Source organism: Diceros bicornis, chromosome 13 (assembly GCF_020826845.1).
Source record: "Diceros bicornis minor isolate mBicDic1 chromosome 13, mDicBic1.mat.cur, whole genome shotgun sequence".
Taxonomy (NCBI): Eukaryota; Metazoa; Chordata; class Mammalia; order Perissodactyla; family Rhinocerotidae; genus Diceros; species Diceros bicornis.
The window spans coordinates 31990522-32014221 of NC_080752.1; the positions used below are offsets into that span (position 1 = coordinate 31990522).

Genomic DNA, 23700 nt, shown 5'->3' on the forward strand with positions numbered 1-23700 from the left:
TCCTAGAATTTCATTGCATTCTTCCACTATTTAGCCAGTTGGACATTTAAATAGTTTTAATCTTTTCATGATATTAACACTTCTTCAAAGTACGAAAGTCTCTGTATATACATATTTGCTGACTTGTCTATTGTCTTAAGACGAATTCCCAGAAGTATAATTAAGTCAAAAGTTATATACATTTTAATCTTTAGCAAATTTTGCCTAACAGACCTCCAGAAGGGTTATACCAATTTACATAGCCACAAAGAGTACATATTTCTTCCAATATTTTTAAAACCCAGTATTGTTAATCTTTAAAAAGTCTTTTTTCCCTCATTCTTATAGATGAAAACTGATAGTTCACTGCTTCTATTTGCATGAAGTAGAATTACATTTCAACTAAAATTGATAGGGAAATTATTTCTGTATAATGAGAAGACTTTAATTTTTTAAGGAAAAAATGAACTTTTTATCAGCACTGTTGTGATTAGATATTAACAAGTGAGTTTCGTAGTCCTTGCTATCTCAGTTCTTCTAATTTCAAATTATTTCTAAGTTAAAAATGGAGGCACGAAGAAAAGAACGAGTAGAGAAGTCAACCAGCCGATCCTACAGAACCGTTTTTCAGAAACTACTAGTCACCTCTTACTGCTCTTTCCCGACTGCTCACCCAGAGTAGTACCCGAGGAAAAGACCCGGATCACAGCGGGTATCCAGCCTGCCACCTGCCTTTTACAGCCCTGGAGCTAAGAGTGGTTTTACGTGTTTAAGTGGTTTAAATAAAAAAAATCTAATGTTTTGTGACACATGAAAATTACATGAAATTCAAATTTCAGTTCATAAATAAAGTTTTATTGTAACACAGCAATGCTCATTCATTTATGTATTATGTATGGCTGCTCTTGCCTTACAGTGGCCGAGTTGAGCAGTTGCAGCAGAGACCATATGGCCAGCAAAACTGAAAATATTTGTTGTCTGGCCGTTTACAGAAAAAGTGTGCTGAGCCCTGGTCTCAGTGTATGGAGAAGAGAAGCAGTGAGAATGAGGGTGGTGATGTCTGGTGTCTTAAGTTTACTGTGAAGCTGTGTGAAAGATTGTGAACGTGGTACTTACTGGTGGGCTAGCTGTAGAGTTGGTTGTCCTGGAACTTCGAGGCCGGTCACATTCTTCTCTCAGAAAATGCAGGACAGTTGAGGACGTGGAAGTACAGAGAATTAAGCGGTCTTCCCGAGTAAGTTAACTTGTACTCAGATTGGCAGCTTGGTCTGGAGCAGAAACAGTTTCCCTTGGAGAGTTTATTTATTCACTCACTTAACCCCTATTTGTTAAGCTTTTACCGTGTGCTGGGCACTGTCCTAGTGGCTGGAGTGCCAAGCTCGGCATATAACATTTGTGGTGGTGTATAGACTGCACGATGCCTCGTGGAAATTTCTGTTTGTGGAGTAAAGGAACACTAGAAGTGCCCTGAATCTTGCCACGGATGAGAAATCTGAGTGTGAAGTGGCTTGCTTGATGTCTTAAAGCTGGTGGGCCTGGACTCAGGTCTGGAGCCCAAGGCTCTCGGCTGCCTGTTCAGTGCTCTTACCACTGCAGAGCCGAGATTCTTACTCTGTTCTGTGTTGTGGGAACTTTTGAAAATCTCCCCAGAAAATATACAAATGCACGTATATACACAAAATTTTGTATATGATTTCTAGGGTTATGTGGAATTCTTAAACATCCGTGGTCCAGAGTTAGAATTTCTAATTTAAGAGTAAGTTATTTTGTTCATCCAGTGGATGGTGATGTTGACAATCCTGTCAACGTTTATTGAGTATCTATTATTAGGAGAGTTTCCAGAAACATTTGTGTAGTTATAGGTATGAAACTTAATTTCAAAAAAGAGGGTCAAGGGTCAGCGGGGGCTTTTGTAATGATGGCTGTGGGACTGGGCTTTGCAGGCTTGAGAGGCCCAGCTGTTTTAGTTTTTAAATTTATGTTTTAAAATTGCCTACAAGTTGGCTTATTGTAGTAAAATGTGCCACCACCTATTAGATTCTCCTTTTTTCCCCTCATTCTAGAATTTTCAGAATATTTCAGATACAGTGATGCATTTGAATAGCTCTTAAAAGAAGCCCCTGGTTTTCTAAAACAATCTTAGGAATGAAGTGGTTGGTATCAAAGATGCATTCTCTGCAGCCACTGGAAAGTTACTTCTGTGCGGTGGCCGTTTTATGATCCTTAACAAGCCCTCCAGGTATCTAGTTTTGTAATTCAAAAACAACTGGAATGTGAACCTACCAAGAAGGTATAGTATTTTCTAGGTAGCAGTCTTAATAAAATTCTTTGTATTTTATAGAGATATGACATTTATTAAATGAAGGCTCACTGGAATGCTCTTATACCACAAGGTTATCCTTTTTTTCTTTATCCTCACTTTTAAATGAGGATAACAAGCTCCTCATAGATTTGTTTGGCTACAGATGAGATGATGTATATGAAATTACTTGATATAGAGACTCTTGATATAGGTGATTCTCAGTAAATATTAGTTGAGCCTAAACATCAAAAAAAAAAAAAAACACTTGAAGGATCATGTAGAGGATAAAAACATTTTTTTGAGTACTTTTTAAAAGATTACCAATCTTCATTTTTGCTTAGAATTTCTTTCACGTCTAATGTTAGAATATGGCCTATATTTTGAACCAAAAAATTAGAATACTGTGTGGGGGCCAATCCTGGAATTGACTTCTGAAAGCTGAGTTATTGTTCACTTATGGAAATGCATTGGAGGTAAATGCTGTACAAGTTGGGCTCATGGGGATGTTAACCTCCTTTCTCCCCTTCACTCCTCTGTCAGTCTAAACAAATGGAAATATAATTAGATACTTTCTGTCTTCCAGGAGCAGACAGGGAATGTGAGAAATGGTGTATAGATAATAGAAAATACAAGCTAGATCCCCTGAGAAATAAAGGTGAAAAGGAGCCTCAGACAGTATGATGGACTAGAACCACTGGAGTGCAGCTTGGACCTCCAGGAAAGGCTCTGTTTCCATCACTAATGTGTTTGAGCTCTAGGTTACATGCCATTGGAGGGGAAGGTCCAGAGGACCGCCGCTGGAATGGCCTTATTACTGTCGACTCTACCGTTGGGGGGCTGGTTTGGATGAATAAAAGACTTACCTTACCTTAGCTTAGAATGAGGAGGTGTCTTCATTGCCCTGTCTTAGTTCTCAGGAGTGATTTCGGTCAAAGTGAGTGGCTACTGCAGGTTGAGAGTGGGTAAGGACCTCAGAGGCAAACAGTTGAGGATTCGCATGATGGTACATTTGCATTAATTGAATGAGAATTTTTTTTTAATTTACAAATTTGAATTAATACAGGTACAGTTGAACAAGTAAATAAGGAGAGATATAAGGTAAAACCCTCAGCCCGAACCCCTGAGGTAACTGTGTAACAGTTTGGTTTGCTTTTTGCAGACCTTTCTCTATATGTCATGAGGATTTAATTTTGAGTGTTTTTAAATTGGAATGTGTGCTAAAATTCGAATTTAGATTATTTTATGACTATTTCAAAATGACTGGATTAAATTGGATGGAAATTGGGTGGTAGGAAAATTACGTCGTTTGACAGAGAGTTAATACCCAGTCTCTCTGTTTAGTGGTAGAGGCAGAAGGGAGGTCAGGCTGGGTAACTAGGGAAGGTTAGGATGGGAGGAGGGATTAGGAAGGAGGAGAAATAGAGATGGAGGAGTAAATGAGGGGATGAGCTTGGAATCCTGGCTCTGGCTTTTGGTGACTTCAGTATTCTAGTAAAATTGCTAACCTTCCCTGGTGTCCTCATTCATAAAAGGGGCTTAATAATATTTCGTAGGGTTCTTGTGAAGGTTAAATAAAATAACACATAAAGCATCTGGCCCACTGCTTTGCATGGAGGTGCTTCCCTTTCTTCAGTTCTTTCTCTCCAAGTAGAGAATTTCCATTTGAAAGTAAACTTGTAAAAATTGTTTTATAATAGTACATAATCAGGTACCCTTGCTTTGTGAAAAGGGACTGTTTTATAGATTGGATCAGGAAAGATTTTTGATTATATGGAAATATTTCTCCTTGGGATCAAGTCAGCTGAGTATTTCTTGGTCATTATCAAGATGTGGAAATAGATTTGTTGTGTATCATTTGTTGAGTTTGAACTGGGGTGGGAGAATTTTACCTGCCTTTGCATTGTCTTTGTCTGAAGGAAGAGATTCTATCTAGTTGGTTCTGCACTCTTTCCACTGCCCTGGCCTAGTGGTGTTATGGCAGTTTTACAGTCTGGTAATTTTTAGTTACATTGAACAAAATTCTGTCACATTTTAAAGATTAGATTCTGTGCAACAATCACTGAGTTTAATTCTGATTGGAAACCAAGGTTTGACTGACTAAGGTAGGAATTGTATAAAAACACATTTTCATCCAATTCCCTAATTATGAGGTTAGACTCTCAGTAAAAGTGAGAACACTACATGCTTTAAAGGTGATGGAGGAGGAGGAGTATTTCAGCGTAGCTTTCAGCAGACCGTGGCTACCTTCATTCAAACTTAGGTTTTCATTCAAAAGACTAACTTGCTCTCCCCACCCATTTCCCTTTGTTACTTAGAGTTTATACTAAATCAGTGGAGGAAAGAGAAAATTCAGATAAGCAGATGGAAAATAAAAATTATGAATAATCCCACTTCTCAGAGAAAACCATTATTAACATTTTTACATATTTAGTTTCAGATTATTTTTCTCTTCATGTTGAAAACAAAAAATGGTATCACCTAAGCCATACTTTATGTAAATGGCTTTATTCAATCATTCAGTGTATTATAACTATCTTTTATACCGATAAATATATTTCTACAACTTCTGGTTGTCTTTGTTTTCTTCTAATTATAGAAATAATGTGTGTTTACTGGAAACATTCTTAAGGAATACAGAAATATCTGATAGGAAATACAAGTTTCAATGTAATTCAATTAATTGTTTACACAGCAGTACTTTTTAAAAATGTCTGCTTAGTATTCTGCTATATGCATGGATTATCATGCTGAGCTGATCCATAGTGTTTTCCATTTAGCAATGAATTGGAAACAGTTGTAGTAAACCACACTGCCATGAACAGCTTTATACATACAACTTTGTACCATTGCCCAATTATCTCACGAGAATGAATTCCTACAAGAGTATATGCCCGTTAGTGTGTGTGTGTATGAGCTGAGGGTGAGCGTTGACAGTGAGTGGATGGATGACCTCTCTTTAGAATGGTGCAGATTAGGTGTTTCAGTAAACAACCCATTTTTGAATAAACTCACTGGGAGTACTTATAGGATAGTGAAAATATTCTCCTTGGCACTTACAGTGATTAAATGAAGTGACTGCAAAGCACCTTCTGGCATGGTGCTGTCACATAGCAGGTGCTTATTAAATGATGGCAGTTACACATTGGTGTAGTGAATGAAAGGGCTAGAATGTCTTCTCCTCATGGAGCTAGTACTCTGGTGTGGAGAGACAGTCATTAAATAAGTAAGTAAGCAGGTGACCTCATACTTTAAAAGAGCATAAGTGCTATGAAGAAAAATAAATCGGGGGGATGGCTGGGGGTGCTGATGGGATAGAAGGATTTGTAGTCTTAACTAGGATGGTCAAGGAAAGCGGTGATAAGTAGAGGTCAGGCAGATGGGTTTAAGCCCATCTTTACTACTATTAAGTGGGTGATTTTGGGAAAGCTATTTAACTTTTGATCCTTAATTTCCAAATGTTAGAAAAAGATAATAATGAACCTGCTGCATAGGGTTAAATGCGATAAGATGGAAAGCATGTAGCATTATGCCTGACATGTAACTCCCATAGGAAGGAAGTGCTGTCAGTGTCTAGTAAGGTGGGCGCTGCCCCCTGGCAGTCCCGGGCTTGGAGAGATAGGTATGCCCAGAGAGTGGAGAGTGGAGAGGGGGAGCTTTGTTGTAGCGGGAAAGTTGCAGTGAAGAAGAGTATTTAATGTGGGTAGGAGAGAAAAGAAGTGAGTGATGGGAGTCTCGGCTGTGTATGTGTAGCGAAGAAATGGAAGAATTGAGATTCTTTCCTTTCTTCCTAAAGAGAAAGTAAAAGACTCATTTCTTTTGCTTTGTTTTTGACAGGTCTGTCACCAGTTGACTCTGCAGTTCTATGTCAGTGCCTAATCAAATGTTTTACAGTCTAGTTTTGGGGAAGTAAAACATATATAAATGTATATATATGCAAAGATCAAGTTAAAAATAGTTGCTAAGTAGATTTTCTTTACAATGAAGGAGGGATAAGTGCTGGCAGCGTCTGAGAGGAGTTGACTGAGCTAGGTGCTCAGGGAAAGCTTTTTGCAAGAGCAGGTGTGACTGGACTTTTGAAAGAGGAGTCGGGTTTTTGGTCTGTTTTTGGAAGGACACTGATATTTCCAGAGTATGTTCCATAGCACCTTAGTCCTGACAGATGCCCTGGGTAGAGAAGGTTTTCAGGGTCAGCTGAGTTTGCAAAATCATCATACCCTGTCATCCACGTGGAGGTTCCCACTGCACATTCACTTCCAGAAGTTCCTGTCAGCCCTGCAGTAAAGGGACCTGCTGAACTGTGTACCCCGGCACCACTGGGCCCCCACACTCAACTTGCAGAACAACCCAGAAAGCTCAGGGGATTTGGGTGCTGTGGAATACTACTGCAAGCTCACTCTTCCTCTTTGAGTTACACTTTAGGGAATAGGGTTGTCACTTGTCTTTGTGTATACATTTGCAAAGCATTTGGAGATCATTAAGCATGTTTACTATAGCTCTTTAAGTTTAGGAGAAAAAAATTACTCAAATAAGCCCAAATAGAAAAATAACTAATGAGGATTACAGTTTTAGATCTCAGTTTTCATCTTTTATTTTTCTTTTCTCTGTTGCTTATTTATTTTGTTTCTGTGAAATGCTTTATAGAGTTACTTGCATATAATGAAAAAGAATCATTTTACAAGTTGAAAATGGGAACATGTTTAAGATCCTCCTATTTTAACAAAGGTGTTTCTTCCCTTCCCAAGGTATATTACCCAAATTTGGGATGGATGTGTATTGATGCCACCGACCCAGAGAAGGGGAACTGGCTGCGATATGTGAATTGGGCTTGTTCAGGAGAGGAGCAAAATTTATTTCCGCTGGAAATCAACAGGGCCATTTACTATAAAACTTTAAAGGTAAGAGTGTTGGAATTTCTGCTGTTAGTTACCTGCGTGCATTTTTGCAAATGCTGTCCTTAATGGTGATTGACAGTGACGACTCTGCAGACCTTGAAAGGATTATATTTGAAAGTAGTTCATCAACACATTGAAAGGTCTGTGTTTTAAATATCCGATTGCCTCTGCTTTGTGTGCGTAAGGGCACTAAAGCATGAAGATCATGTTAAGTAATACATACTGCATCTTTATAGATACTGATGAGTTAAGCATGTGGGAGCCACTTGCCTCCTCCTAAGATGCAAATGCGTTAGGAACCGTCTGACTGGCAGATTTATCCAGCTGTAAGAAACTCAATAGCTATGGGGGTTCTGTGTTAACTGAAAACACATTCTTAGTCTTCAGCGTAATGTAGCCCTGGATTAGCTTTCCTTTTCCTTAAATTTTATTCAGATTGGAAATTAAACAGAACACGTTTCTTTTTCTGCCAAATTTTTATTTGGAAACATTAATCATTGAGACAAAAAGGAAAGGAAAGCCACTTGTTAGAGTTTGTGGTTGAGTCACAGGTCACTGAGTACCTTCAGGGAGGTTAGTATTAGGAGGCATTGAGTGTTGCTGCATTTCTGCAACAAGCAAGCCGATATCTGTCTCCCTTGTTTTCTTGTTCTCTGAAAAGGCAGATCTGCACTCATCATGCGTGGAAATGTTCTCTGAGGCGGAGTCTTGAGGATCTAAAGATAGACGATTGTTGCTTTTTGGAATAGATATGTTTGCTAAAATTGCTGTAAGGCAAATTTCTCTGTATTCGCTTACTTCCATTAAAAATGTCATAGATTGGGGACAGTCCATGAGAAAAATTATCTTCATGGAATTAAAAACTCTTGATGAGCAAGCATTTAAGATGCTGGTCAGCTTTTCCACATGCTGAGTTTGGCCTGTGTAGTAGCACTAGGACTTCTGGAAGTTTAGGTAACATACAGCTGTTCAGTTTTCCTTTGCTTATTTTTCCTATCATCTTTAGTCAATTGGGCTGCACTTTACCTCATGTCCTTGCTTCCAACCCCTATAGGAAATATTTTTTGTGGTACTTCCTCATTTAAAACTTCTACAACCTTCTTTCCCATTTTCTTTCTGCTAGATCATAATAGCATGATTTTCTAGTAGATATTACTATACAATCTTGTTACACTGGAGTTTGAAATTGGATTCAAAATTCGATTCAAGAATTCATTCTGTGTCTCAAATTTATTTAAAGTGAGATTTACATCTGGTTGAATCAGCGACGCATGAATCCTGGTGGAGATGAAGTATGAGCGAGGGGATGAATATGAGACTATCAAGGAGTATAAATGAGATTTCAAGGGAGAGAAGGCCAGGGAGATATTAGGACGCTTTGCAGCTCCTTCATCAGACTTCAGGTTAAAACGTGTTCATCTCTGATAACAAATCTGAGAAACAGTGAGAAGCAAGAGAGAATAATGTTGGGGAGAGTGAACTCGGAAGCCAGACTGCTGGACTAAATCCTCAATTGCTCTGTGACCCCAGGCAAGTCATTGTGGCTTTACTAGCTGTATAACCTTAGGAAAGTCACCTTCCTCTGCCTCAGTTCCCTTATTTGTAAGATACAGATCATTTGAGTATCGAACTCATAGGGTTATCGGGATGGTTGCATAAGTGATTACAGGTAGAGCTCTAGCGCCTAGTAAGTGCTGAATAAATGACAGCTGTTATTTTAGGTGAGGTGGTATAGTGTCGTGGTTAGGAGTGGGGACTCTGGAGCAGACTGCCTTGTAAGCAAACTTTGGCTTCTAGATGTGTGACCATGAGAAGTTACTTAAACTCTCTCTGTCTTAGTTTTCTCATCTGTAAAAATGGAGGTAATAGTAAAATTCATACATACAGTTGTTGTGAAGATTAAAAAAGCTGATATGTGTAAGGCTCTGTGAACAGTTCCTAGTCTAACCTAAGTACTCAAAGTGTTAATCAGCTGTCCTACTAGTATTACTTGTACCTGTCTGTCCAAAGTAACGGAGTTGTGATCTTTGCAGACCTCCTGACCTTTGATGTTTGCTGAAGTATGCACAGGACCTTCAGTTTCCTTACTAGTGATCATCTAACGATATTCTTCTAGATTACACTTTCTCTGGGTTAGGTTTTGTGACTAAATTACATGTGATGTTCTTCTGGGCTCTGTATCACCTTCTCAGCTATCACTGGGATAATTGGGAAATCTCAACACTGGTTTTGTTTGTAATATGATTAAAAGTATTTTACATTCATAAAAGTTAGCTGTTAGCCTGCTGTCTATTCATTTATCTCTTCATTAGTTCAACAAATATTTATTGAGTGTCTGCCATGTACCAGATATTCTTCTATAATAGTGAACAGAACAGACAAGGCCTCTGCTCTCATGGAACTTCCAATTTATGGAGGAGGAGACAGATAATAAGCAAGTGAATAAGTAGACAGAATAATTGTCAGATAGTGATAAGTGCTCTGAAGACAAGAAAATGGGATAGAGAATGACCCGGTAGGAGGAGAGGTGGGTCGGGTAAGATGAGACATCTGAACCCCTACCGCTGTGGGAAGGAGCCAGCCACGCAAAGATGTCTGCAGGAAGAACAGTCCAGGAGAGGAGCTCCCGCACAAGCAATGGCCTGGGAGTAGGAATAAGCTCGATTTTTGTTTTTTTTTTTAAAGGAATAGAACAAAGGCCAATATGGCTGGAGCAAGGAGAGAGTGGTAGATGAGGTTGGTGAGGTGGGCAGGGGCCAGATCAGGTAGGGCCTAGCGGCCATAGGGAGAAGTATGAGTTCTAGTCTTCAGATCAGTTCAGCCATTTGAGAGCTGAGGCTGTGTGACCTGTGACTTTTAAAAGATCATGCTGGGGGGGCCGGCCCTGTGGCATAGCGGTTAAGGGCGCGCGCTCTGCTGCTGGCGGCCCGGGTTCGGATCCCGGGCGTGCACCGACGCACCGCTTGTCCGGCCATGCTGGGGCCGCGTCCCACATACAGCAACTAGAAGGATGTGCAACTGTGACATACCACTATCTCCTGGGGCTTTGGGGGAAAAAAGAGAAAAAAAGGAGGAGGATTGGCAATAGATGTTAGCTCAGGGCTGGTGTTCCTCAGGAAAAAGAGGAGGATTGGCATGGATATTAGCTCAGGGCTGATCTTCCTCACAAAAAAAAAAAAAGATCATGCTGGGAAACAGATAGTAGTTGTAGGTGGGTACACGTGGACATGCCGTGTTCTCGTAATTCTAGAGTATTGCTCTGATTTGAACCTAGTACAGGGATAGTTATTGGAACCTTGCCTCTTCCTAATTGGTCTGGTAAAATTTCAAGTTTATATTTACTGATATTTAGAGAAGAGAGTATGCTTAGTTCTCTAAGCCTGTCAGAACCCAAAGGAAAAGTTGGAAGAGTTTCAAGTCTTTTTGCTGTTGTTATTTTTTTGTTAAAACAAATATCAAAATGCAATGTATAAAAAAAAGAGGTGTTTTGACTTTATTTTTTTTAATGTGGGTTTATATTTCCTGTGTTTAAGGTCATAATTTTTCTTTTCTTCTGAAATTTGACTTATAAAATCTTAAATGTGCTAAGCAGTGCAGAAGAAAAAACAGTTCAGTACAGAAACAATCACTGATTTAAAAAAAAATATTATTTCCCTCTTCATAAAAGTCTGTTATTTGTGTAGTTGTTTTAAAATGAAGTTGGGAAGTATATAGCTTAATAATATAATAACTGTCTCAGTTGCTAACAGTTTTGAAGGTTTTTCAGTAGCCAACAAATGAGGTAGCTCTTACTCTAGCTATTCACTAGCTCATTAGCCATTTAGAAATTTTATATTAAATTTGAGGTATAAACAGATCTGGTATATTTTTATATTGTGTGTTTTGCAACAAGAGTACCCTCCTAAGTAAAGAGTTTGTGCCAATATTTAGCTTAATCCAGTTGCTAGTACAGTTAGTTCTCTGCAGAAGATTGCAGTAGAATGAACATGGAGACTTAAGCTCTGAGCTTAGGCAGTATCTTGAAAATGTCCAGTGAGTATCTTCTAGCCAGTGTTCTGGTTATGCTGTTTGGGTAAGAATAAATTGGGAATACATTTTTCCTCACTCTCTTCCATGTACTTTTTTACTTTGGGTTTATTTAAGACATTACATATTTCTGCGAACCCTGATCATTTGAAATATTATATGACATATGATGCCATTATTTCATAAATATGTGACTTATAACAAAAAAGTAGAGAAGCAAACTATACACTTGGAACTAGAAATAGTTTACTTAAATAAAAAAGCCTGTTCTTCAACAGAAACAGATTAGCTCATCAGAGTGCCAAAAGGCATGTGTAATGTCTATTTTAACTCATTAAAATCTTACATATTAGGTTAAGTTTTTTGATTTAGGTATAACTGATTCAGGAATGAAAAAAATAATACATTGGTTTCAAGATAAGAAAATGGCAGGTTTTAGCCATCTTTGGGGGAGTAAAGGAAGGCAGTGGCTTGTTCTTTTAAAGAATTTAGAATATTTTAAAATTTGGATTATATAAACAACAGTGAGTTCTACAGAGAATGAAAGAAAATAATATTTACTTGCAAGGGCTTTATCTAGACTAGAAGGTATGTTGAAGTGAGGAACTATGTTGTTTCTAAACTGACATCTTATGTAGAATCCCCCCCCCCCCCCAAAAAACAAGGGCATCCTGTTCCATAACCGTAGTGCAATGATCAAAATCAGGAAGCTAACACTGACACAGTATTTTATTAGCTGATCTGTACACCTTATTCAGATTTTGTCAGTTGTTCCAATCATGTCATTATAGGAGAAGAAAACTTGCATTTAGTTGTAATGTCTCATCAGTCTCCTCAATATGGACAGCACCTTGGTCTTTGTCTTTCACAACTTTTCAATTTTGGGAGAACTGGTCAGTTATTTTGTAGAATGTCTCACAGTTTGGGCTTCTCTTGTGTTTCATTATGATTAAATTCCATTTATGCATTTTGGGCAGAAATCTCCAAAAGTAATGCTATGTTCTCTTCTGTGCACTGTATCAGGAGGCACATGATGTCAATTTGTCTCATCATAAAGATTCTGTTTTTCCTTTTGTAATTAATAAATGTTTTATGAGGAGCTGTTTTGAGACTATGCAAGTATTCTGTTATTCTTCAAACTTTCACCTACTAGTTTTAGCATCATTGATGATGATTCTTGCCTGAATCAGTTATTACTGTGATGATTGCTAAGGGGTGATTTTCTAATCCCGTTGTTTCTTTTTCATTGATTAGTTGGGCTCTACTTTAAGGAAGAGTTTTCCTTTTTTATTTATTTACTTGTTCGTTCATTCATTCCTTCCTTTATTCATTTTATCAGTATGGACTCATGGATTCTTATTTTATTCACTGGGTTTTAGGTGGAATTTTACTTGTGTTGATACTCTTGGTACTTGTTGAACAGAAACCAATAAGCCATTTCCTTAAATCCTATTTAGGAGTCCAGTGTTTGCACTCAGTATACTTTTTCTTCAGGATCTTGTTCTAGGTGTAATCAGTAATGGTGGATATGTGCTCACTACTCACATGGCTGTTAGCAGCATAATTCATGTGAGGTATTTTTAAGCATTTCCTTCAGAATCTAGAAGTCGTGATGTAAACTCGATGTGTGGTCAGAGGGCAGGGCGGTGAACTGTCCTCCGTGGGCCGAGCAGCTGGCTGGCAGTGCGCCGATGACCCTGCCCGGACGCCCGCGCCCGCCGCCCGCCTCCTCTCCGGCGTTTCCGTGATGGGGTTAGCCGGCACCGATGAAGGTGCGGCGGCGTCTCCCCCTTCCTCGTCATGCTTAACCTGCTCTGGGAATCGGAAACCTGCGCTGGTAGTGAGCTTGCAGCACTTCTCTTTCCAAACCACCTGGTTCTTTGTAGTCATGCTTTAAATTTCTCACCAGCTTAGATTTCGTGGGCAAAATGGTTCCGCGCTTTAGTTTTCCTTCTGCGTGGGTAGTCGTGAGGTTTTGAACGGGAAGATTCGGAGCCCGCGCCAGGTCTGAGTTGAAAGCGCTCGCCCCTCGTCCGACCCGTGCGCCTGCCGCGCGGACCCGTGGACGCGGCGGCGGCAGTGAGGGCCTCCCTCCAGCAGAGGGTCCCTTCCGCGGCCGCGCGGCCCGCGCCGGCGCCGGGGGTTAAGGAGCCCTTCCTGCCGGGCCGGCCGCCGGCGCGCCGCCCCCGCCCCGGCCCGCCCCGCCAACAACCGCCGCTCTGATTGGCCCGGCGCCTGTCTCTTCTCTCCCCGCAGCCAATCGCGCCGGGCGAGGAGCTCCTGGTCTGGTACAATGGGGAAGACAACCCCGAGATAGCAGCTGCGATTGAGGAAGAGCGAGCCAGCGCCCGGAGCAAGCGGAGCTCCCCGAAAAGCAGGAAAGGTAGGAGCCCGCCGCCGCCCGGCGCCCCGCCGCCGCCCGGCCGGGCCGGATCCGGGCTCGGGCGGCGCCCGCGGCTCGCCGTGCCCCTTTCCGGCCCCGGCCGCCGTCCCTCCAGCCCGCGCTCCCTGCCCCCCCGGCCGCTGCTGAATCACGGCCCCGCCGGCCGGGCGCCGCGCTCCGGCTCTTCCCTAACTTGGGCCGGGCGCCCGAGGGCTGGTTGTCCCTGCGCTCGCGGACGCCAGCAGGAGCCGGACTCGGGTGGGAGCGGCGGCCGGTCTCTTCACAGCCGTGCGCGCCGGTAGATTCTGAGCTTTTTGTGCTGTTCGCCAGCGAACGCGTCATGAAATGTGTTCCCGGAGTGACATTTCCAGGTCCGCAGATTCGGCGGCCTCGTGTCCACCGGGGCTGTGCAGGAAGGGACAGGAGCTGCAGCGGGTGAGCTCGCCTCCGGGGGGCAGGGCCGGCGGGCGCCGGGCCGCTCTGCTCCGCGCCACCTCACCCCACCCCACCCCACCCGGGGCCCGGCGCCCTGTCGCTCCGCGCCAGCCGGGAGCAGGCCGGGCACTGCCAGTCCACCCCACCGGGGTCCGGCCACTGTCCGCTCCACTGCACTCCACCGGGGCCGGGCCACTCTGTCCGCTCCGCCCCACCGGGGCCCCGCCACTCTCCGCTGCACCCCACCCGGTGCCTGGCCACTCTGTCCGCTCCACTCCACCGCACCCGGGGCCTGGCCCCTCCTCACCCGGTGCCTGACCACTCTCCGCTCCACTCCACCGGAGCCCGGCCACTCTGTCCCCTCCGCTCCACCCCACCCCACCCCACCCGGGGCGCTCCGCTCCACCCCACCCGGGGCCTGGCCCCTCTCCGCTCCACCCCACGCGGGGCCTGCACGCACTGCCACGCTGTGCCGCCGTAATCCACTCCGCTCCACCCCACTCCACGCGGGGCCTGGCTGTGCTGCGCGCGATTGCAACACTCCCGGGATGGGCGAAGGTCTTGGTGAGACAGATCTTCCCGAAATTAGGATATTAACAAGATGGAAGTTGAAGGGTGTGCTTTTTGTCACTTTTGACTCAATTCCAGTAGGTTTTATGATGTTTTTAAACAAAAGGTGAAGTGTAGTCACACTTAGGAAAGGGAGGGGATCATTTCTGGGTAGGAAAATAGTTTGGTTGGATATATCATATTTCCAGCTGACATTCTGATACGTTGTTGGGATTTTTTTTTAAATCAAGAATTTTAACGTGATTCGTGACTCGTTTTAAAGCCCAGTTTGAATATATGCCAAGGCACGGTATAGTAGTTTCTTAGTAGTATAAATTCTTTTTCTTTTTTTTCCTGCCAGAGTAAATTTTTGTAGTCAACTTAACTGAGTCCGTCCTTTACTTAGAACATTGTAAAATGAGTTGTGGAAGTCATACTGTAAATAAAATCATAACGTAAATTTGATTTTGGAAAAATGTAAAAATAATATTTAGAAATGTACGCAAGAAGTCTTTTGATTTTTCCGTTACATAGTCTGTGTATTTCACAGCATAAATGCAAATACAACTAACACATCCAAGGGACAGTTTGTGGGCATTTTACTAAATGCATGTTCTCTACTTATTGAACGTGATTTTGTGGCTGTTTTAGGCCATTAAATGCTTTGATCCTGAATATCAGATGATCAGGATCTAGAAAATTCCCAGGTCTTTTTTTTACTGTTTTAACTGAGATTAACTTGAGATTTTGTTGATATTAGGCTTAGCGCATAATTGTTTGTAAACTCTTCACATAATTCAACTTGTTCCTTTATTTAGTGTTCGTTTTGTTAATAACTAATGTCACCAGCCTCTCCAGGTAAGTTGTGATTTGCAGGGGCGGGGGTTTGGGGGGAAGGGGAAGTCTTTACTCTGCCACTAAGCACAACTAACTCCTATATTTAAATATATTCATAGGTTAATAGCAACTTCACTTTAAGGCTTTTCTCTGTTTGGCATACTTTGGTGTGCATGTTTAGAACATTTCATTACATTTTGCTTTTGTTTTTTACTTATCCCTTAATTTTCTTTCTCTTCATTTTGTTGGATATGGAGAAGAAAACTGAAAGTAAACTTTTTGTTTCATTAGTGACAACGTGAGCTTACCCATCTTCATTTTTTATACCTGCCTAGTTTGCTGGGTTTTTATATTGAGTTAAGTAGTTCATATTTCTTATTATCCTATTATTATTTTTATAACTACTCCAGGTAGCATATAACCCACTGAATCTTAGGTTTTAATGAACATACTTGCATGAAGCTCGCTCTTGGAACTTAACAGCCTGTTTTGAACAGCTTGCTGGTAGAGTCCTCTTTGCTCTTTATGACTTTAAGTTTGGAGAGTTTAAATAGTGAGTCAAACCTTTTTTGTTTTTAAATGACTCTGTGAAAGCTAATTTATAGCTTGCAAAGACCTGAAACGGAGAACTTGTTAAGTTAACTTTGTTCTGTTTAGGTCTTATGTGTGACCTCAGACATTTAAATATCTCTTCAGGCAGTGATGTCGGAGAGTAAATCAACATAAATTGCATTCAGTAGTAACGTTAACTTAGTACTTCTGAAGGCCGGATGCTGAAGACATGCAGCTGACAGGTAGAGTGACAGTGGACCTAACTTCGTCTAGGTTGTGAGGCAGGCAGAGAGAAACAAAGGGCTGGATTCTTCCTAGTTCTGGGCCTCGGCTCCTTTGCATGACAGCTGCTATGCCTACAGCTGTGCATTGCATGTGGTGCCTTTCAGAATTCATCAGATCGCTAGTGGATCATGAGGCATGTTCTGGGCAGTGAAAAGCCCCGATTCCTTTACATACAAAGTGGCCCCTTCTCCTCTCTCTCTCTCTCTCTGTCTCTCTCTCCGTCTCTGTCTGTCTCTTCTTCATTCATGTAACTAATGTTTGTTAAGCCCCTGCCGTGTGCCAGGCTCTCTGCTAGGTTGTACAGCGCAATGGCAAGCAAAAGAGAAGCAGTAACTCTCCTCATGGTGCCTGTAGCCTAGTGGAGGAGACGGACGTTAAATCACCGAGTTGCTGGTCAGCGCCTAGATGGTTGGCATGGACTAGTAGGCCCTCAGTAAATATTCGTTGATTGGCAAAGACTCTCACAAACCTGTAATGAAGGAAAAGAACACAGAGCTGGGAGAACACAGTTCAGATTCTCTCTGACCAGAGAGCATGCAGTTTTGCCAGGGCCCAGAGAGGTACACACATCGGGCATTTCAAATTAGAATTTTGGATTCTCAGCTTTGTAATTCAGCCTAATTTCTTACATGTCTGAGCAGCCTCTGTAATGAAATTAAACATGAGAAGTTTCTTGGATGGACAGATTAAACTTTTCAGGTAGAGAGGAAGGGAGGGTTTTTAGTGTCAGGTATTTCACGTTATTTTAATTTGAACCATAGGAAGATTGTAATCTTTGAAGTAACATAGGAAAACCAAATTTAGAAGCATTTGCCGTCTTCTTGATTTCTGTCCCCTGTTTGTTACTGTGAGAAATGAGAGCTTGAATTTGCTTGTTAGTAATAAACAGAGACTGTTGGCAAAAGACTAGTGGCAAATGTTCTTTTAAAGTATAGAATAGCAGTGTGTGGTGTTGCCTTGCTCTCTCGGCTGCATCAGAGGCTTACCTGAAGTTCTTTCACCCCCAAAGAAACAACAGTGGCTTTATACAAATGGGCTTAGTGGAAGGAGTGAGAAAAGCGGGACCCCTGGGTTTTTACCAGGTGTGTGACTGGGCAAATCATGTCGCCTTTCTGGGGCCAGTTTCCATAGCTTTACACGTGGTGTCATAACATGGAGTGGTCCGTGTGCTACCTAACCTCACAGGGTTGCTGTCAACAGCAAAGAGATAATAAAAAGGAACAACTCTGTGCAACGTGTGGGTCCCTAGTAACTAAGTACCACCGACAGAACGTGGCTGACAGTCACTTAATGTTTCTTGCGGAGGAACTGCTGAGTTCGTGAGTCAGTGAGTCAGTCAGTGTTTATGGAGCCACCTGGGTAAGCTCAAAATAGCAGTGTGTCTGTCCCTTCTCCCTCCCATGGCAGAGCCTCACTGTGCCGACTTACCCTTGTTCTAACCTGTTGACTTTCCTGTTCACAGCAAATTAGAAGGAGGAAATTAGAAAGAGAGGAGTTATTTATAGCAGCAAGTAGTTTGATAGCTGATAGCTGGACAGTAAAGAAGATGGAAAGTTCGTAACAAAACCAATAATGAACTGTAAAGAGCACAGTTCTTAACGTCACTTAAAGGGTTCAGATAATCCTTTACAAAATTGTAAATAGTCCCTGAGAATATCAGCTAGTTTATAGTATTTACCTAGGTGACTTTTAGTCACCACAGACCAGTTAAGTTATAATCAGCTTGAAAAGGAAATATTTCATCCGTCTCTACAATCCAAATCATTCAAATAAAAAACCTTGGTACTATGAAGAACATTCACGCTTTTTGAAGTTGCACATATTTGAAATTCTTTCTTCTCCAAAGGTGACAAAGTCTATGGAAACTTTCAGTGACTTTAGGGAGGCAAGAGATCCGCATGCAAATTCACTTGTTGGAGGCAGTTAAAAAAAAAAAAAAGTCTAAGTGCTAAACTAATGGTATAGGCAGTAAGGACTGTTGATGTTCAGAGAAGGAAAGAGATGCTGGGCTGGCTGGGGGCTATTTATTTAGAAAGGGGGTGGAGGGGGACATTTCAGAATGTAGAGAGGAGCAGCAGGGCCATGCAGAGGAGCCTTAGGGAGTCCACAGGTCAGAGAATTTGTAAGTGTATGGATGTGGGCCCCCCCCCCACCAGCCGCCTGGTATTTAACAAGTGTTTGCTGTGTCTGTGTCAGACACTATTCTAGGTGCTCAAGTTAGAGCAGAGAACTAAAATGACCAAGGACATTCTAGAGAGTGAGGGGACAATTGGCCAACAGATGAACGAGACAAGTCTTGTTAGTAAAGGGTGTGTGTGTTGAGTGTGGGGTGAGGTATGACATGACTGTAAATGGGTGGCCAGGGGTGGCCCTTGGGAGGCTATGACAAGGATGGCACAGGGGCAGGCCTGGTCAAATTCTAGGGGCTAAGAGCTCCAGGAGGAGGGAACACATTGGGTGTTCTGTTAATAATTTGGGAAGTTTATTGCCGGGGTGGTTGCATAGTGAGGGCCACCTAGAAACCCCCATGAGTATTTTTGGATTATGAAACTCAATTCTGTAGATGGACACATTGGCCCCTCTTCTAGCAGGCACTGCGCTTAGCAGCTGGATTGGTAGAGAAGATGAGAGAGATGACTAGAACATCCAGGGAGGAGCTGTCGTCCATTTTATTGCAGCTCAGTGCAGGTCACACTTCCTGGGTGTTTTGGTTGATGTGTATATGGGGCCCGGGATAGGGAAGGGTTGGCAGGAGCCCTTTGGGAGAGGCGGTGATGCTGCTCTGTGGTCACAAAATTGAGGAGGGGAAGAAGGAAAGAGCAACACATGAGTTGGGGAGAGAAAAACTCAAAGGGCCATGGGAGGTCGCAGGACACGGCGAGACAACAGGGAGAAGACATGCAGGGAGAGGCTCTGATGGAGACGCAGAGCCGTGTGGGCAGTGGTGTGCGGTCTGCAGCCAGACGCAGTCGTGCTGAGGGGTGCCGAGCGCTCCCACAGGCATTCCTGCTCAGCCTCTCCTGTGGTGTGCAAACCATCTCTATGGTTTGTACCAGCCCCAGAGGAGGAAGTGGGCACTGAGCGAGGTGGGATAACTTGTCCAAGCTTCCTCTGCCAGTGAGTGTCAGAGTCAGAACTTGAACCCAGGTTTTCCATGCCTTTTCCTTTACATAGCATGCTGCTGTTGGTCCACTTCTGCCTGTGGTGGGCAACAGCAGTAGAAGTGACAACACTGATTCCATTTAAATTTAAAATTAGAGGATACATTTAATAAAGGCAGAAAACAGGTCGGCTTCACTGGAGTTTGATCTCCTGACCTTCCATAGCAGCTGACAGCTCTGTTTCAGGCTCCTCAGCCAAGGCTGAAGGGCAGAGGCGTGGCCGAGGTGCCTGAGGGTGATGGCGGGTGGGCCCTGAACCTTCTGGGTGCCTGGCGGGCAGCTCCTGTGCTCACTTACTTACCGGCACTCACCCCTAGATCTTGTTTGTGGGTGCTGGAGCAGGGTGTGGGACAGTTGGAGGTGGTGATGTTCCTGTGGAAATGTGGCCCCAGCATTAAATGCTCCATCGCTTTCGAGCTTGTTGCATTGGACCCAAGTGAGCGGTGTCCTCGTTGGCCTCTCCTGTAGCTCTCGCTGCCTTCCGGCTGAGTGATGCCTTTGCGGAGCTTTCGGTGTCCTTGTCTCCGATGGTTGCCAGCCGGGTTGATCGCTGCTGCTGTTGTGGTCAGTTTTTAAAAGCTCAGTACAGTTTTAGTATTATTTCATCAGGAGTCAGGGAATTTTTGTGATTTCTAAATCTGCTGCTACTGAATTGCTCCGATTTTAGGTAAATAAGTTGGTCAGAATTTTTGTTTTGTGTCGTTGATTCTTGCTTACGTATAACCTTGTTCATAGGGAAAGTATGTCAATGAACTAAAATTTTTCAAAGTATTTTGCAAATTTTTCACCTGTATTTTAGGGGATGCATTTGCAAAAATCCTAATATATGCCATGATTAAAAACTGCTTCAAACGTCGTAATTGAATATATTAGGGAATATGCTATGCTCTGTCTATGCGTACGTGGTTATTCTGTCCTTATGTAAACTGGAAGGCGAGACTTGCCTAACATAGAAAAAAGGCTTGATTATAATTGTTTTCTAAAAGGTAAAAAAAATAACAAGACCCTTATTGTAATGAGTTCAGAATAGTTTAGTTGACTTAAAAAAATCCAGTTGTAATTTGAAAGTAAACAAACAATTTGCTGTGCTTTCCTTAAATATGAAACTAGATTCGTTTTCTAAATTACAGATTAATTACTGTTTTTAAAACCCAGTGAGTGTTTCCTTTTCCTAAGTAGTTTCATATTTCGGTTTACAGATGGGCTGTTAGAATACCTGAACTTAAGGTTCATATGAGAGTTAGAGAGAAGAGAGTATAGTTTATATTTGAAGTTGCCTCTAAATAACTGAAGAACTGGATAAATACTCCAGAGCACCACTATGCAGGTTGGAAATTACTAGCCGTTTCCTCCCGTGAAGATGGCGTGGAGCACTGAGAGCTGCGCTGTCGGACTAGCCTGTGCTCTGTTGGCGTTATCTGTTCAGATTTTACGTGCTGTCAAGGACAGTTCTGAGGTTGCTTTTATTAATGTTAATAATTTGGTTGACATAGTTTAGGGAAGCTGAACGACATGGAGAAGCAAGAGTTATTTGAAAACGTTACTGTTGTTTCTCAAAATGAAAAAGAGGAATGCTGAAAGCAGCCGTTTTTCTTTTTTACCACTCAGGTTAAACCAGTGTCAGCTGTCACAAGGGATCCTAGCTGACTTCATTCATTTCAGTGTATTTTGATATGGACATATTTCATGATTTGACATTTATCTGCACATCATGTCATTCTGTGATGAATCACTGCTTTCTGTTGATGGTGACAATGACATCAGTTACTCGTTTCTTGAGCGTATCTCGCAGGTGCCTAGTGCTGCGCTGGGTGCTCCGTATCCATCATTGCTGATCCTCCCAGGAGCCCTGCAAAGCAGGGATCATTCTCCTTCTTTGTAGATGAGGAAACTGGTGCTCAGAGGGCTTCTGTGGTTTGCTCAAGTCACCCAGCTACTAAATTACTGGCTCCGCCTTGCCTAACTCTGGTTTTTATTCCTAATATTTCTAAGTAGGACAGTTACACTGAATAAGTAGCAGTGTTTTATAAGGCTTTGCTAATTAGCCAAGAAGAATTTTCACTACTTACTTTAGAGTTGCCCACTTTAATCCTAAATAATAAGGCAGTGTGATTAAGTGAAGTCATTGGTGTTGGAAAGCCAAGTTATGGCGAGAACTAATGCCTTCAGTTATTTTTGCTTTGGGGGTTTAGGGATTGAATAGATTTATTGTATTCCTTTGAGTGCTTCAAATAAACAGTTTTCAAAAACACTAACATTACATTTTATCCCTTGCTGGCTGTTGTCTGTTAAGTGTTTTTTTAACGACATATTTGTCGGTTTGGGCTTTTTATGAATAAGTCATTTCTCTTAAGTTTTATATTATTTTTGAAATCAGTTTAGAAACCACAAGAATAGAGTGAGACATTGTCTTTGCCAAACTCCCTCTCCAGTGTGGATGGCAGAGGGGTTGGGTCAGGATCCTGGAGCTCTTTTATTTTGTCTTATTGATGGTTTCAAAGAGCCCATGACGTTGAGCTTCCTTCTCTGCACCAGTGTTCTTTTGTTGAGAATGACTTGCTAAACGTTGAGAATGACTGAATAAAATATAATTTTTAAAGTTTTCGTAATCTGAGTGTTATAGATCATGAATGTGTTTTAGTTAACACACACTCTAAAAATTAAATCTAGGAACTGTAAATGCAATTCTGATTTGTTTGTGGATATAAATCAGTTAAATCGTACTTGTTAGTTTCTTTCACTGCCTTATAATGTGACACCAATAAAAGATGGGGAATTTGTTTTTTTGTTTTGTCAAATGTCTACTTAGAGGGGCATAGCTTTTTATTTTTTTTACCTTTTCCTTTAAGAGGAACTCATTGGAACTGTTTGAAGCAGTATCTTAAGAGGTTTTGTTTGCTGATAAAGCTGTTCCTGTTCTAGCGGCTTTGACTCATTCCTGAGGAAAAGCGCAAAAAGAAACAAAAATGAGAAAGGAGTTGCCCTAACCTGTCTGAGAGCACTCTTGGGTTTTCCTCATGAGGGCCGGGGGTTGGTTTCTCAATGGTATTGATCTCACGATAGAGTCTTTAGAATATGTGTTTGTTTATAAAATCTTAAAAACTTTCACGTGTAACAAAATGTAATCTGGCGGGTTCTCCCTGAAACTTTTACTGAGGGTGCTTTTTCCCCGTGTTCCTTAAAGATGTAGCGAGCCCACCCCCACGCCTCAGATGCGTGTATGGTCAGCTAGACGGACCGCTGCTTAGTCTAGGGCAGTTTTCCTTTCTGTTCTACCCTTTTCTCTGAAAAGTAGGAGGCGGTAAGTTTGTTTAAAAGGCTAAAACTTAGTGCGTATATTAGGAAGAAAAAGTCCTGAGGGATTCTGAGTAAGAGACTAGAAAATTCTCAGCGTTCTGGAGCATTTGTTGTAACTATTCCCTCTCCCCATTTTTGTGGTCATGACCCTGAAATTTAAAAAGATTTTTTGATGGAAGTTTTAATAATCTGGTAAATGTGGTATAGTTATTGTAAATGTTCCATGTTAGTTAATATATTTATTTTTAGTATACAGAGAATATTTGAGTAGTTTCAGAGGCAAGAGATTTATTCTAACCATAAAATAAGGATATTTTTTGTGTGTGGTATATAAAAATACCGTTGTCTAAAATAAGTTTATGACATCTACAATCCTAGCTAATTTGATACCTTCAGAACTTTCACTTTTATATGTTACTAGTTTAATCAGTGTCTGAATGACCAAAACCTAATTTCAACCTTAATGAATTAGCTATATGTTACCAGCTATGTATAGTTGAGGAAGATTATCTTTGCTTTGGTTAAAAAGAAAAGCAGTGAGTGTTACTTAGGTTAAAATACCCCTCCCCCTGTATTTCTCTGTAAGCCACGGTGGTAAACAATCTTTTCTCCTTGTACTTATCATCCTCCTCTTGGTGCAGTCTTTTGTAGGTTTCCTGAGACACCACATGCCACAAAAATGAAGGCAGACTGGTTTGTTCACCAGTGTTTAGAACCCCCAAACTGAATTATGTGCAATGTTTGAAATTGCAGTGCAGTTTCAAGTGGGCACCAGTGCAACTTCTGTGCCTTTTGTTGTTCTTTCTGCTGTTTGGCCTCTTTGGTTCAGTTTTTATTTTCTTGCCAGTTTGAGGTGTAGAACATGCCTTTCTGGTTCTGTTGGCTGTAACGTATGAGATGATCAGAATCTGTTTCTCTGTGGAATAAAGTGACTGCTGGCTGTAAGTAGAACGTTGAGGTCCCTCTGAGGAATGAGGGCTTCACTGCCCTCTGCCTCTTGCC

At 41.9% G+C, this 23700-nt stretch overlaps 1 protein-coding gene across 8 annotated transcripts in view; it reads left to right on the plus strand.

The window, feature by feature from the left end:
- The window catches only part of PRDM2 (PR/SET domain 2), a 119288-nt gene that overhangs the window by 36495 nt on the left and 59093 nt on the right, over positions 1-23700 (plus strand). For all 8 annotated transcript variants that reach the window (XR_009221858.1, XM_058552948.1, XM_058552943.1 and 5 more), the window contains 2 exons: positions 7024-7176; positions 13456-13582. Coding sequence is in view for 7 of the 8 variants with exons in the window: in XM_058552948.1 (XP_058408931.1) it covers positions 7024-7176; positions 13456-13582 (280 nt within the window). In the remaining variant the exon portion in view is untranslated. The remainder of the gene's footprint in view (positions 1-7023; positions 7177-13455; positions 13583-23700) is intronic.